At 34.7% G+C, this 13319-nt stretch overlaps 1 protein-coding gene across 3 annotated transcripts; it reads right to left on the bottom strand.

The window, feature by feature from the left end:
• Positions 1 to 1417: 1417 nt before the first annotated feature.
• Positions 1418 to 12167, bottom strand: LOC136202546 (protein LNK1). 3 transcript variants are annotated; one of them, XM_065993236.1, is made up of 8 exons: positions 11920 to 12167; positions 9702 to 9807; positions 6658 to 7238; positions 5586 to 5937; positions 4257 to 4916; positions 3397 to 3533; positions 1861 to 1996; positions 1418 to 1765 (listed from the first exon to the last, which is right to left on the bottom strand). In XM_065993236.1, the coding sequence occupies exons 2-8, from the start codon at positions 9723 to 9725 to the stop codon at positions 1661 to 1663; spliced, it is 1995 nt and encodes a 664-aa protein (XP_065849308.1). In that variant the 5' UTR covers positions 9726 to 9807; positions 11920 to 12167; the 3' UTR covers positions 1418 to 1660. The 3 variants fall into 3 exon arrangements, with proteins under 3 accessions (XP_065849308.1, XP_065849310.1, XP_065849309.1); XM_065993238.1 differs by lacking the exon at positions 11920 to 12167 and adding an exon at positions 8959 to 9018; XM_065993237.1 differs by lacking the exon at positions 11920 to 12167 and adding an exon at positions 8926 to 9018.
• Between the last annotated feature and the right edge of the window lie 1152 nt (positions 12168 to 13319).

A 13319-nucleotide genomic window follows, 5' to 3' on the forward strand; every position in this document is an offset into this window, starting at 1 on the left:
ATAAATAAATAGTCGAATCAATAAATAAAGGGTAATAATGTCTTTTCTCTAATATCCTTAATTTTTATACAACTCTCTAAAACGAAACGGATGGAGTATATGAATTATCTTACCTGATTTAAAATTTATAAATAGAGATAATTAACAACAAAGACTTAAAAATTTATATTTGACCTTGAAAATTGAAATCATAATGCACGTTTTATTTTATTTTTTTCATTGATATTTAAATTAATTTTAAGTTATACCATTAAAATCGGATAATGTATATAATTTTCTCTCAAAAAAAAAAAAAAAACAACTAACTCATCCTACTTCTCTGGCCACGGAAACATAAATATCAGGCTATCAGATGTTTACCCTGAAGTGGACCGAAGTTTACCCTGAAGTGGACCGCTTCAATTCCAACCTGTCTTCTAACTAACCATCATCTGGTTCACCGTGCTGACGAGCTCTGTCAGAGACTTGGGGTCAGATGTACTCCTACTGAGCTGATGGGGTAGGTTTAAACGGGTATTAGTTAATCCTGCTACTTCGTGCCTAGAGAGCAGCTCCCAACAGCTCAAAGGTATTCACGACGGTAATCTTACACCCTTTTTCGCTTTTCGGAAAGAAATCTAACACATGTTCAGCTTAGTCAGTCTAAATTAGATCTGTAAAAAAGAAATCTAACACATGTTCAGCTTACTCTAAATTAGACCTGTTTACAGACCCGGATACCTGTCCGCCCCACCCAGACCTGTGTTCCCTAGGCCAAACTTTGACATGAAAATTTATCTTTACTCAGTCCGGTCCAAACTCGCAAAACCCACCTCTTTTTTTGGACAGACTTGTTATTTATAAAACTAGCATACACCAATCCAGCCCAACCCACCTATTAATATTAATTAATAAATTTATATATTTATATATTAATATTTATTTTTTTAGTATAAATTTAATTTTTTATTATTGAAAATTATACATATATATTTAGATGGACTTTCATCGGTTGAGCTTGAAATTTGATTTTTGAATCTGAACTCAACCCGGTCCAAATCCGAACCCAACCCAGTCCGAACCCGCCTAAATTAACTGCGGGTTAAACTGAACTTGGCTTAAGCATTTTTAAACAAAAGCCCAATAGGCCCAACCCATCCCGACCCATGAACAGGTTAGTCTACATGAGAAAAAAATGTCCCTCAATGCGGGGTGAAAGATAGCTCAGTCACAATCTCGCGTGAATGACTCCCCTCATAGCTCGTAACAAGTTAAAAAAAAATTATATTTACGTATCAATAAACTACCCCAAATTGAAATCATATAGTGGATATTTTTATTTTATATTTTCATCGAAGCTGAATTGAACGTTTCTCCTAAAAATGGCCATGAAGCAACATTAAGCCTTCGGAATGGAAACAAACCATATACAACTATGAAACTGAAACTTGGTATGTTGTATCCATAAACCAAAAGGAACATGATTATGAATTTATGATGCAACCTTTACAAGGATACATCAAAATGAATCACATTACACATCTGAGCAATGATGAGGTCCAAAAGCATCTATCTATCTATGACGGAGGCCTCATAAAACGCTATATTATACAAGACGATGCGCGGTATACCGATAATAAGCATATATTTTTACAACGAGTAAGGCTGATGTTAATAGTTATCATTTATTCCCACTCATTAGTAGTTGATCTGTAATATTACCAGGTTCTTCCCGGCGAACCTGTTCATTGGTCACCAATCGAGGGCTATTTATAGACCCGTGAACCTGTTCATTTTCGTATTTTGAGTTTACAAAGATGAAGAGCAACAACACATTGGGAAATACACAATTGAAGATGAAAAACAAAGTTGAAAGCTTACCAAGATGTGAGGTTTAAGAGGTAACGCGTCGTTAGCTGGCATCGTAGAAGGGTCCGAAGGTCTGTGAAACAGTAAGTGTGCTATCGAACGGTCTATGGGGTTTGTATTAGTTTCTATGTCAAGAAAAGCAGTGCTCCTGAAGAAAGCCAATGATAAAATAAGTCACAAATTATCAAGTAACTAGTATGACAACAAAGAACAAAAATGTAATAGAAACCAAATAAAGTCGGGTAAATTACATTCATGGCCCCTGAACTAACTTGTCACTACTAAACTTCATTTTTTGACATAAAAATCCTTGAGGGTAAAATAGACATTCGGCCATAGTTTCTGGTGACATGGATAAGAAAAGAAACAATGATGTAATCAAACTTTCCAAGTCATCATTTCATTAATTATTTTTTTTTACAGATTTTAGTTGATTTGTACTTTAATGTTACGAAATGTAAAGTTCGAAGACTTCTATGTTAATAAATGAAATTTAGAGCCTATAATGTTAGTAGCTATAATCAAGGGATATGAATATATTTCACCCAAATAAAGTCCCACAAAACCAGAATAATTAGATCTTTATATTACAGACTTCTAATCTCCTAGTATTGATAGAACAAAGCTCATTCCAGAACTGAATCCAGGATTCAGTTTTCATCTACGATATGTTCATACAGAACTTATCAAATATGACAAGTTTGATGAATCTCTAGTACCGTGCAAGCATCATATGATCAACACAATGTCAGTCTGGTCTAATTTTAAACTGGTCTCTTTGGTTCAAAACTTTTTAGAAGCTTAATTTGAGTTCTTATTTATATTTTGGGCAAAGTATAAAAAAAATGCTCGTCGTTTGCCCTATTCGCAAATAGAGGTCCATGGTTTAAAAGTTCGTAAATAGAGGTATGTGTATGCTTTTTTTACAAAACAAAATATTTAAAATTAAACTGTTAAGGTCTGACGACAATTAAGAGCATATTTTAATTTTTTGAAATTATATTTTATATATTGACAAAACATAGACTCTAAACTCAAATTTCAGCGGTATAAAAATGAACTTAAATATCAATTTAGTTCATAAACTGTCAAATTAGTAAAAAAACGTAAAATATCCATATGATTTATTGTTTCGATTTAGGGAGTTGTTCTTTAGGGGGTTGTGTTTTGCCAATATGTAAGAATAATTTTTTTAAGATAAAAATGTCTTTGGTTGTAATCAGAAATTGTAATGCTTTGTTTTGTAAATAAAATATACCACAGGTCTCTGTTTGCAAATTCGGCAAACCACATGCATTTTTTTTCGTACTTTTCCCTTATATTTTTATCCTAAGCATCTGAAATAACTAAACGAGATTTGATGTTCAATTCTTAAATTCATTTGGTATGATATAGATCAGAGGCGTGATAGATGGTTCAAAATTAATCCCAATCTAAGCAAGATATAAAATGCAGACAAAGTAAAGAAATATTTCACACCTCTAGCAATAAAAATCAAGAAATTAACTTATAGGACATTAAAGATAGAGAATAGGGCAGTGAGCATACTTGACTGTTTCGTCAGAAATCAATGCACCACTCATATCCCGATCGCCATTTCCATTCACGCAATTGTGTCTTTGTTCAGCACTCCTAGCTAAGCGATACAGACTATCTCTTATGCACAGCTTTGTCCTAATATCCAACTGAATTCAAGAATGTTCAGACCATTAATCGCATAGGAAAAATGAACAGTGTGTAGTTAAATTGGTGACCTATGCAAATGAGAATCTTCAACGTAGAATTACGTGAATTTAAGTAGCTTGACTTTTTCAACGAAATATCAAAAGAAGACCTATTTCAACAAGTAAATAGCATGTCATGGATGTGCATATCATACACATTAATATATAAACACAAACTTTTATTCTTGTATGATATATGCAAAGGGTGCGCAGAAGATATACAGAAACACTGTTAAATAGTCCATTTATATTCAAGTGAATTTTATCTCACTTTTTTTTTATAATTTGAACATAAAATACCATTTTCCACACCATTCTAGCAAATACTGAACATGGTTTCCAACTTTATCTTTGTATTTTACCCTCAAAACGTAGAAATATAATTGCTGTATAGTCCATTTAACCCGCCCTTTTCTGCTTCAAAAAGTGTGTTCAGAGAAATTAAAGGAGGTTTCATTGAACTCATATTTGCATTTCATAATACTTGATCAAAACTTCTCTTACATTTATGATTTATCAATTATCATCAACAAATTTTTATAACCCATCATATAATTTGGGCGAAACTGAAAAAATTAATAAGTTACAAACAGCCTCATTATAGAATGGGGTATGCGGGGTTCTCAACTTTTTCCCCAGATGTATTAGAAAAGAAATCTGGGTTGTGTTTATAAACAACAATACCTGTTCTGTGACTTGTTGAAGCTGCCGAAAACTAGATGCTTCTAGTGAGATTTCATCTAACATAGAGCTCATGCTGGAGCTCTCTGGTGCGTTTGAAGAATCTACTTCTGCAGGAACTCCAATACTGACTGCTTCATATTCATTTTGACCTACAACCTTGTATCCGGATTGATGGGTTTGCTTATGAACCGAATCATAGAATTCAGCTGGACTTGCATTGTTTGCACATTTGAAATTCTTGGGAAAATGAGCTTGCAAGCCCTGCCGGTGACATAGCTTTTCCTTATTCCCATTGACTATAGCAGTAGCCTCTAACAATTGACCATGGGAACGATCCATGGATTGCTCCTTGCATTTAGATCTAATTCCAGATTGGCTTGGACAAACTGAAGTTAAATCAGAAGATTGACCATAATCTATTTGCATAAAAAGGTTATCTGTCTGCTTGTAATTCAAGCAATCTGATCCTGAATTTTGTTTATCCTGCTTAACATCTGGATGAAAAACTTCACGGGAAAGCTCTTCAAGTGAAGACTTGGCGTCTGAAAATTGCTGCATGTTACCGTTACAAAGGAAAGAGCCACCACTGTCCAGATCCCGCTCTTTTTTCTTTCCTTCCAAGTGGTTTCTGCGCTTTGCCTGACTTTTGTGGGAACTGATCTGTCATGTAACACCAGAGTGATAAGAATAGTGAACTCTTTTACTATTAGTTCCAAGGGTACCCAAGAGTTGAAAATGCGAGATTTGTATTGTTTGCGCAATTTCTAGGAAATCACCCTAAGAAATAATCAATATAGCACATCATAATGATATGAAATGATCATAGTGAAAATTGAACATAACATTTCATCTAATGTAGTTCATCTTGGGCATTACAAACTTTACCAGCCTATCCTTTATATTTGCAAATTTCCGGAACTTTAGCAGCATGCGCTGAACTTATGCTAATCCCTTTTTCAATTTTATTTGTACATCTCGAACATTGATAAATAATAATAGAACCGATGAGATCTGATCCCAGCAGAACTCAAACCAAAAATCCAGCCTCTAAATAAATTAATTTGTGGCTTTTCTGTGACTAATACATGTTTAGAAAATCCAGCCTCTACACCTTATCAAATCCCTGGTCCGAGTATGGCCAAATTTTGGTTTTTATAATATTCTTATGTTACATCAATTAATAGAATTAATACGCACAGATTTTGAGACTAGTGACTTAAATCAATGTTAAGTGAATGTGCCATAATTTTTAGTTATTGGGCCCAATACTTCGTTAGCCTATTATTCTATCTCAATGAATGCTAATATAAATATTATAACTTAACGAACCTGTTCCTTGAGTAGCGAGTCATTCTTAATCGCAGATCTTGCATCTGATCCATTTGAAAATTGCAAGTGATCAAAACCAGAATGCTCAGCAACACTGGTTGTGTTGGCACTTAGCTTGTCACCTAATAATAGGCTTCTTTTATTTGTATCATTGACAGAAGGATCGCCACCGTTGAGCTTAGGAGCTTGGTTATCGTATGATATACATTCCACAGCACTTCCTTCAGAACTTGAAAACTTAGAACCCAATTTCAGAGCATCTTCAGCCCCTTCTGTAGAATGAGATGGTGGAAACCAGCACAAATCATCCTCGTTGCTGAGACTCCCCAACCCAAATGTTGAATCACAGCTTCTGCAAGATGAAAGAAATATGAATACACAAGCACATAAAAGTATACACCTTAATAACTATGGATGCTAACAGGTATATATAATCCAAACGATATGCTGAAGTTTTCAAATTTGGAAAAGATAAAATCCAAATAAGGAGATTCACCCCTGTTATGCGGCTTAGACTTTAGAGTCTGTAGTTCTCTCTACGAACCACACAAAGAAAGTATCATATCTACATGTGAAAAATATTTGAATAAATTTGAATACTAGTAATTTCTTCATTTACTTAACTCTTTGAAAATTATAATTTCTTGTAATACCATCATAATGTTGATCAAACACTTTGTATCCAATGGAACTGAATAGTATGCTGACCTCAGTAATGGTACAAACAGAAATAAAAGGGGAATGTAGTCAAATGGTAATATTTCTCCTTGCAAAAGAGAGGACACGGGTACTCAATGCAATTAAACAAATAGTCTTTTTATCCTTTATTCAGATTTATTAGCTATATATTCGTATAAAAGAATATATAAATAACAAGTTCAATGGAAAATCAGAAAACAAAATATAAATATATTAACAAAAGTATAAAATGACATATTTCATATCATGGTTGATTTGTTATGGAGGAACCACTTTATTCTGCATACACACAACTAGCTGCAACAAGTCCTACCACATGAAATCTTCCAAATTTGTAATATAAAAAAAAAAAACGATAAGTTAAGTCTGCTACCTGAACATCCTATCGACATCCTCAAAATTTCCTATATCATCAGGCCACCCATAATATAATATATTGCTTTCTTCTTTGTCTTTGGAATCATTATCAAAAAAGTTGAGCCCATTATCGGTCGAAGATATTTGACCGAGTGGAAAACTATACGCCTCAGTATTATCCACGACACTCTTTTCCCCCAAGATAGTACCATCAGCACTAATCTCATCACCAACCGGATCAGTATTGGCACTTTTCAAACAATGGTTCGATGCCTTTGTCTCTTCACATGCTATACTTGAAACTTCCTTGGCTGAGCCGTTATCACAAGAAATAGGAAATACACCATCAGGGGCATTAGACCATGGACCCTTATCTAGAATCATATCCTTCTCGATCACAGTTGGTAAATTACTTTCCTCCTTTTTCTGAATGAATTTAGTATTATCACCAGCATTACTTGCAGCACCAACTACTTCAAGTCGTGCTTTTTTCCGGTTGTCACCTACAACTCTAAATCGATCTCCACATTCAGCAACAGGATGAGGTACTATATGATCATCACTCTCACTGAATTCATCCCATACATTTTCTTCAAGCTGTAAATTTAGTGATAGATATCAGCCAACTAATAAAATCATCAATACCTTTAGTTCTTTACAACTCTATTCAAAATATATGGAATATGATCAAGCTGCAATTTGAGAGCATAAGAATGGAACAATTAAGCGTGCATCACTGACTGAAAAGATAAAAAGTTGTGTAATGTAAACAGAAATACAGCTTGTTCAAAACAGAGAAGTCAGCAGATGTACAAGGCTATACATTTTGAGAAGAACCCAACCCAGGGTAACGTATAGAATCACATTTTAGACAGAGAAACACACGAAGTACATGTGAATTAAATATATCAGCCAGACTAATGTAGAAGAATATAATAGCTTTTCTCAAGAAGACATTATTGTTCCTGAAGGGAAGGAACTACCCATGCTACCAACAACTACTGCAGAAAAAAAGCATCGAGCAGATCTCATTTACACTCAACTAGCATTAAGCTAAAGACTTAAGATATCAGGAACAATCCATAGTTAAGTCATAGGCATCTGACAAGCTTATAAGAAAGAAATGCTAATCTAATTTCTGACATATTAGTTTTACATAGCAAGTCAACAGAGTTTGCCCGACGTCAGTAGATAATTTGTACTTTCCGACTGCAGGTGTCGACTCTGTTGTATGTTACGATATGCCGCAAGTGAAGAAGCATCAAGCAGAGTTCTAGAAGAAACATCAATTTAGAGATCCTTGTTTGATGATTGACATGCTATCAAGAACCAAATCCTTAGATCAGGAAGATGACATGAAGAAACCTATCTAAAAGAAAAAATACCAAATTGCCAAGCAGCATAGCAGATGGGAACGCACCAGATATATCTAGATGCTTTTGCGGAACAAAAGATCCCTTTTAACTCCTAGAATCTATTTCTTAGTTCAAGATCCCTCTTATTAGCTGGAACTATGTCGCACAGAGTTGGACATGAAACGGACACGGACACGAAATGGACACCGGGAAATGTTATTTCTAAAACATAACCTTCAAAAAATATCCTTCAAACTAAAACAGACACGGTCACAAAACAGCACGGACATGGGCATGAAATGTAGAAACGCTACTAAAGAGGAGTATTTGTGCAACATAGGCTGGAACCTGTAGTTAGTCTGCGACTTATTAGACTGCCAATGGTAACTGCCCCTTGTAGGGCTATTCATTCCATACAGATATGGGCAGTACTACAGGAGCTTGCAAGTCAAGCACAAAACGAACCCTGTCTATGAAACAGAGAACAAACCTCGCCTTGCTCTCTTCTAGCATGGAGACAAGTAAAAACATAAATAATTTATGTATTTTAACTTGTATTTTGTAAGGGTGTCTTGTCTTGTGAAGTTCTTACAAGAAATATACCTGTAGAGCTGTGAGGTGAGTTTATGAGGAACACAATTTGAAAAACTGAATGACACGTCTAAACTTGGGATTTGAAATGACTCCTTATATAAACGATTACAGAATCGAGCATCACAATAATTAAAAGATGAGGCGTTGCAACCATTTAATCATTTATTTTACTGTAATCATAAAATTTCAGAACAGTTAAGATGCCCCATAGCCTTCCATGTGTTTCAGCTTTATAACATTGTATAGAAAAACTATACCATAATAAAACATCAACACACAAAAAGCTTCCAATGGCACACTTTTTTGCAACTAGACTAAAAGTCTAGAAAAGGCACCTAGAGCGCTCAAGTGCAGATAAGTGAACGTGCCTTGCTCTTGATGCCTTCAAGTTCTTCTGACTTCTAAGTTTCTAGAGCACAATGAGAGGACTGCCAAAAGAACAAGCTAAGTTGATCAGGCATTTTGATGCCAATACAAACCATTGTGCAACAAGAATTAAAAATCCTTGATTGGAAAGTTCGACATCAAAAAAGGTTAAAAATATAAACAACTAGTTTCTGTAGGACGATATAAAAAATGTAATATCGATATGTAATCCACTTTCCATCAACAGTCTCATCCTTGTATCATGCTCATCTGAATACAATTACTCACTACGTTCCGGACTGTTTTATTCTGCAGGTACAACTAAAATGTCCACGTATAATACAAAAATGCTTCACAAACTGGAACACTAGCATGAACAGCTGAGAATCATAAAGCAAGTAGCAATAAAAAATTTGCATTTTCATTGACATGTATCAAGTTCTTTGTAACTGTGATGCAATGCAGATTATTTTCTTTTACTGTTTTTTAGACTTGGCAAATCAAAAGAAACATTAAGAATGTCATTTAACTCAATGTGATCTTCTAGTACAGCAAGTACATAGGATATATATAGCAAGAGTGATAAAACGAAACAGCCAGACAGTTAGGCAATTTGCTCAACAGTTGAGATGGGGTCCTAGTTTAACAAAAGGCAGGAATCCTATATTACAGTAAATGATTCTTATGGCTTTTTAAACAGGAAAAAATGGAGTGAAAAAAACAATAAAACTAAATGAATCCTTACCTCATACATACATAAGTCCGACATCCCTCAAAATCTCTATCCACCACCAGAGATGCAAACAAGTTTCTGAATCATGGCTGCTACAGAATGCTTCCAATTACGCTTTCTAATTCAAAAAATAAGCACAAATATAAGAGTCAGGACATGTGTGTTTCAAGAAGAACAAGGAACCAACAGAAGAAAGGATAAATGAAGATAAATATCATTGCAGAACTTGAATCAATGGTGCCACAAGCCGCAATATAATACACTTAGAGACAGCTATCTAGCTTCTGCACAACCAAATCTTTCAAAATCTTGAACATTTTCCAAGAATTTATCACTCATTAATGTTAGTCCATCCTACAAGAGAGGAAGAGACAAATATATTGAAGTACAGAGCTACTTAATAATGGAATCGAAAAGTCAACCATTTAACCACCTTTGCAAATACTCTTGGTTAAATGTGCTACAGAAATAACAGAGAGAGAGAGAGAGAGAGAGAGAGAGCGAGAGAGCGAAACTAGAAGGAGTTATCAGAAAAGAAGTTCTGATTTCAGTTTTATGAGGATGCTAGACTGCACCACTCCAGAGTAATTAGTGATAATATTATTTCAGGTGGTCATGGATTTATTTTGTTGAATAGTGCCAATTAGTTTTACAGCACAGCACTGATAGTTGTTAAAAGACAAAAAGATAACGAGTCTTTTGATAGACAAGCAAACTGAGTCTATGGTAGAGAACCATAAAAGAGATGCCTCTATATGGCAGGATGCGGAAGGTAAAACCTTTGTCTAAGAAGAAACCTGAAATATGGAGGACAAAATTATGAAAGAACTCAAGGTGAGAGCAATAAACAAGAAGCTTTATCCTTTAGTAAGATCATTGTGAGCTCAAGAAAAATCAAGTTTAAATCTGACAGAAGTTAGAATCGTGAACTAGAGGGCTCATTTCAAATATTGTCCAAGTATTTTCTAGTCTTTGTAGGGCCTTCCTCATGTTCTTCTACAGTATATCAGCTGCTAATGAAATTTGAATTAAGTGTCAAAATGGCCCTCAAACTTGGCAATCACGATCAATTTAGTCCAAATCGAAGTTTAGTTATCAACTCAAGAGTTAGCAAATTTTGACAAATTGGCCCAAATTTGATAAACTTTTGGTGTTTAACTGATTGTATTCGGATCAGTTTGTCAAATTTTGCCAACTTGAGGGCTGAGTTGATACCTAAACTTCAATTTGGCCTAAATTGATCTTGAGGGCCATTTTGACCCTTAATTTGTTCTTCAAAATTGCAGACACTTTTGTTAATTCAACTTGGCTCGAACAGGCTTTCTGGATTTCTTTAGTTCGCTTATTTTAGTCATTATTTTCATTTTTCCTCCTCACCAGTCCGTAAAAACATTTTTCCTTCCAAGACTAGGAAAGAGCCAAAGTTTTATTATGTGAATATCCACAGTAAGACCATGGAACCTTTTCTTGCATAGTCTAAACCCTTCGATTTAATGGTTCACCAATAAGATCAAACAGCCAGCCCTGAGTAGTAATAGCCCAAAACAAACTCCAATTTCTACTTCTATAGTCCCAAAACCACTGGCCGATTGCCATATAGCTATACTTAATAGCTGTTACTGAATCATCTAACGCTCTATTTTTTATCAGCCCCAGATAACTGAGTATTAATAATTCTGGTAAAGCTAGAATGACAGAACCAGACCAACTCTATATCTTATCATCTAATCAACGGGTAATACAGAAAACAGAAAGAGGACTTTAAAAAAAAATCAGTCATAATTCATACAGCAGAAGGGAGAAGCAGACCTACATTTCAATCGACATGAAAATAGCCAAAAAAAATGCATATGTTAATTGATAAATCAAAGTCAAATTTCAACACCAGTATAGTCAGTTTCACTCTCCATTTTCATTTATTTTTCAATCATTTCTACCTTTGACCTTTTTCCAGTACGATAAGAAATTATTAAGCAATCAAACTAAAACCATTTCTGTTTAATTTTTCAGTTACAAAAACCGCAAAACAAACAATAACAATATTTTAACTTACTATACAAAGCAAGAGATTTCGAAATTTCACCTTCAAATATATAAGATCTCAACACGAAAACAAACAACAAACCGCAAACAGCAAGAAATCAATAATAATAATAAAAAAGTAACCCACTAAAACAGCAGAATTTCATCTAAAATAACTAACCACATAAAATCCTAATTGAAAACTCACCTGAATCCGAGATCTAACTCCCAGAAAACAACTACTTTTCCCAGAAAAGTTTATCCTTCTTCCCAATAAAACCAAAGCTTCTTCTCAGCGACCTTCAAAAGCCAGAATCACCAGTAGAACCTAGGCAACGTTTACCCTAAATCGCCGAATTCTCTCAACTTCTAGAGGCTTAGCTCGCTCTCCCTCTCTCTCTCTCTCTCTGTGTTCTCGCGCTCTCTCTTTCTCTCTCTAAAAAAACCTTATTTACTGAATATTATTTTATTTATTAATTTCTGTGTATTTGAGAGGGTAGTGGACGATTTGACACGTGGCGAGCAGATCATAACAAGCAAGGTAGATATCAAATTCGTGGACGAGAAAGAGGGATGGGATCCGATCACTTTCATAATTTTGATTGGTCCACGTAGAATACGAGGTCTAAGAGAGAGACACGTGCCCTGCTGGACCACATGGGTGGGGAATACGTCAGTGACCCACGTGGCGGATGATTGTTACGTCATCTTTTCTCTGGCAATTTGGTATTGGAAATTAAATTTATTAAATATCTATCAAATTGGGTACTTCAGGTGTAGAGGTGACAAATGTTTTTAAGGCTAGTGGATGCAAATTTGCTCATGTTTTTTAATGAAAATACTTGTATTTTTTCATTGGATTAAAAAACAACTATAAATAATTAGAAATATAATACTCCCTCCATTCCATTATATAAGTCATTCTAGTGTATTTCACATAAATTAAGAAATATATTGGTTAATTAAAAAAAAATTCTCTCCCATGTCACTATTAGGCAATAAGCATTGGAATATTAAAAAACACATGTACCAATACAAAAAATAATTCTCTCTCATGTCACTATTGGGCAATAAGCATTGGAATCCTAGAATGACTTATATTCAGGGAAAAAACTAATTTGCTAGAATGACCTATATAATGGAATGGAGGGAGTAAGTGCTAAAGTAAATACAAAATTCATAAGGTATCATTGTAGTTCGCGAATACAGGATAGTTTGGTTTGGAGGTGGTACGTGCGCATGTAAAAAAAAAATTGCTAAATCGAATTTACTTAATATTTTTTTTAAATATACACGTACTATAATCTGAGTGGTCAAGAGACTCGTCCGGCAACTTCATCGCAGCGGCAAACGGTTTGTTACAATGCCATCAAGACCCTTTTCTGGTAGAGGCCCTCGCGTGTCGTGAGGCGCTGTCATGGATTAAATCCAGGACGTGGAGGAATGTCAAGGTTGAAATTGATTCACAACTGGTGGCTCTGGCAATTCATGGCGAAATTATCGGTAACTCACATGTAGATAATATCCTAGGAGATTGTAAATCCTTAGTTAAGGAGATTGAATTTTGTTCTATTCATTTTATTCATCGTTCAACGAATCGTACTGCTC

This window comes from Euphorbia lathyris, chromosome 8 (genome assembly GCF_963576675.1).
Source record: "Euphorbia lathyris chromosome 8, ddEupLath1.1, whole genome shotgun sequence".
In the NCBI taxonomy this organism is placed as follows: Eukaryota; Viridiplantae; Streptophyta; class Magnoliopsida; order Malpighiales; family Euphorbiaceae; genus Euphorbia; species Euphorbia lathyris.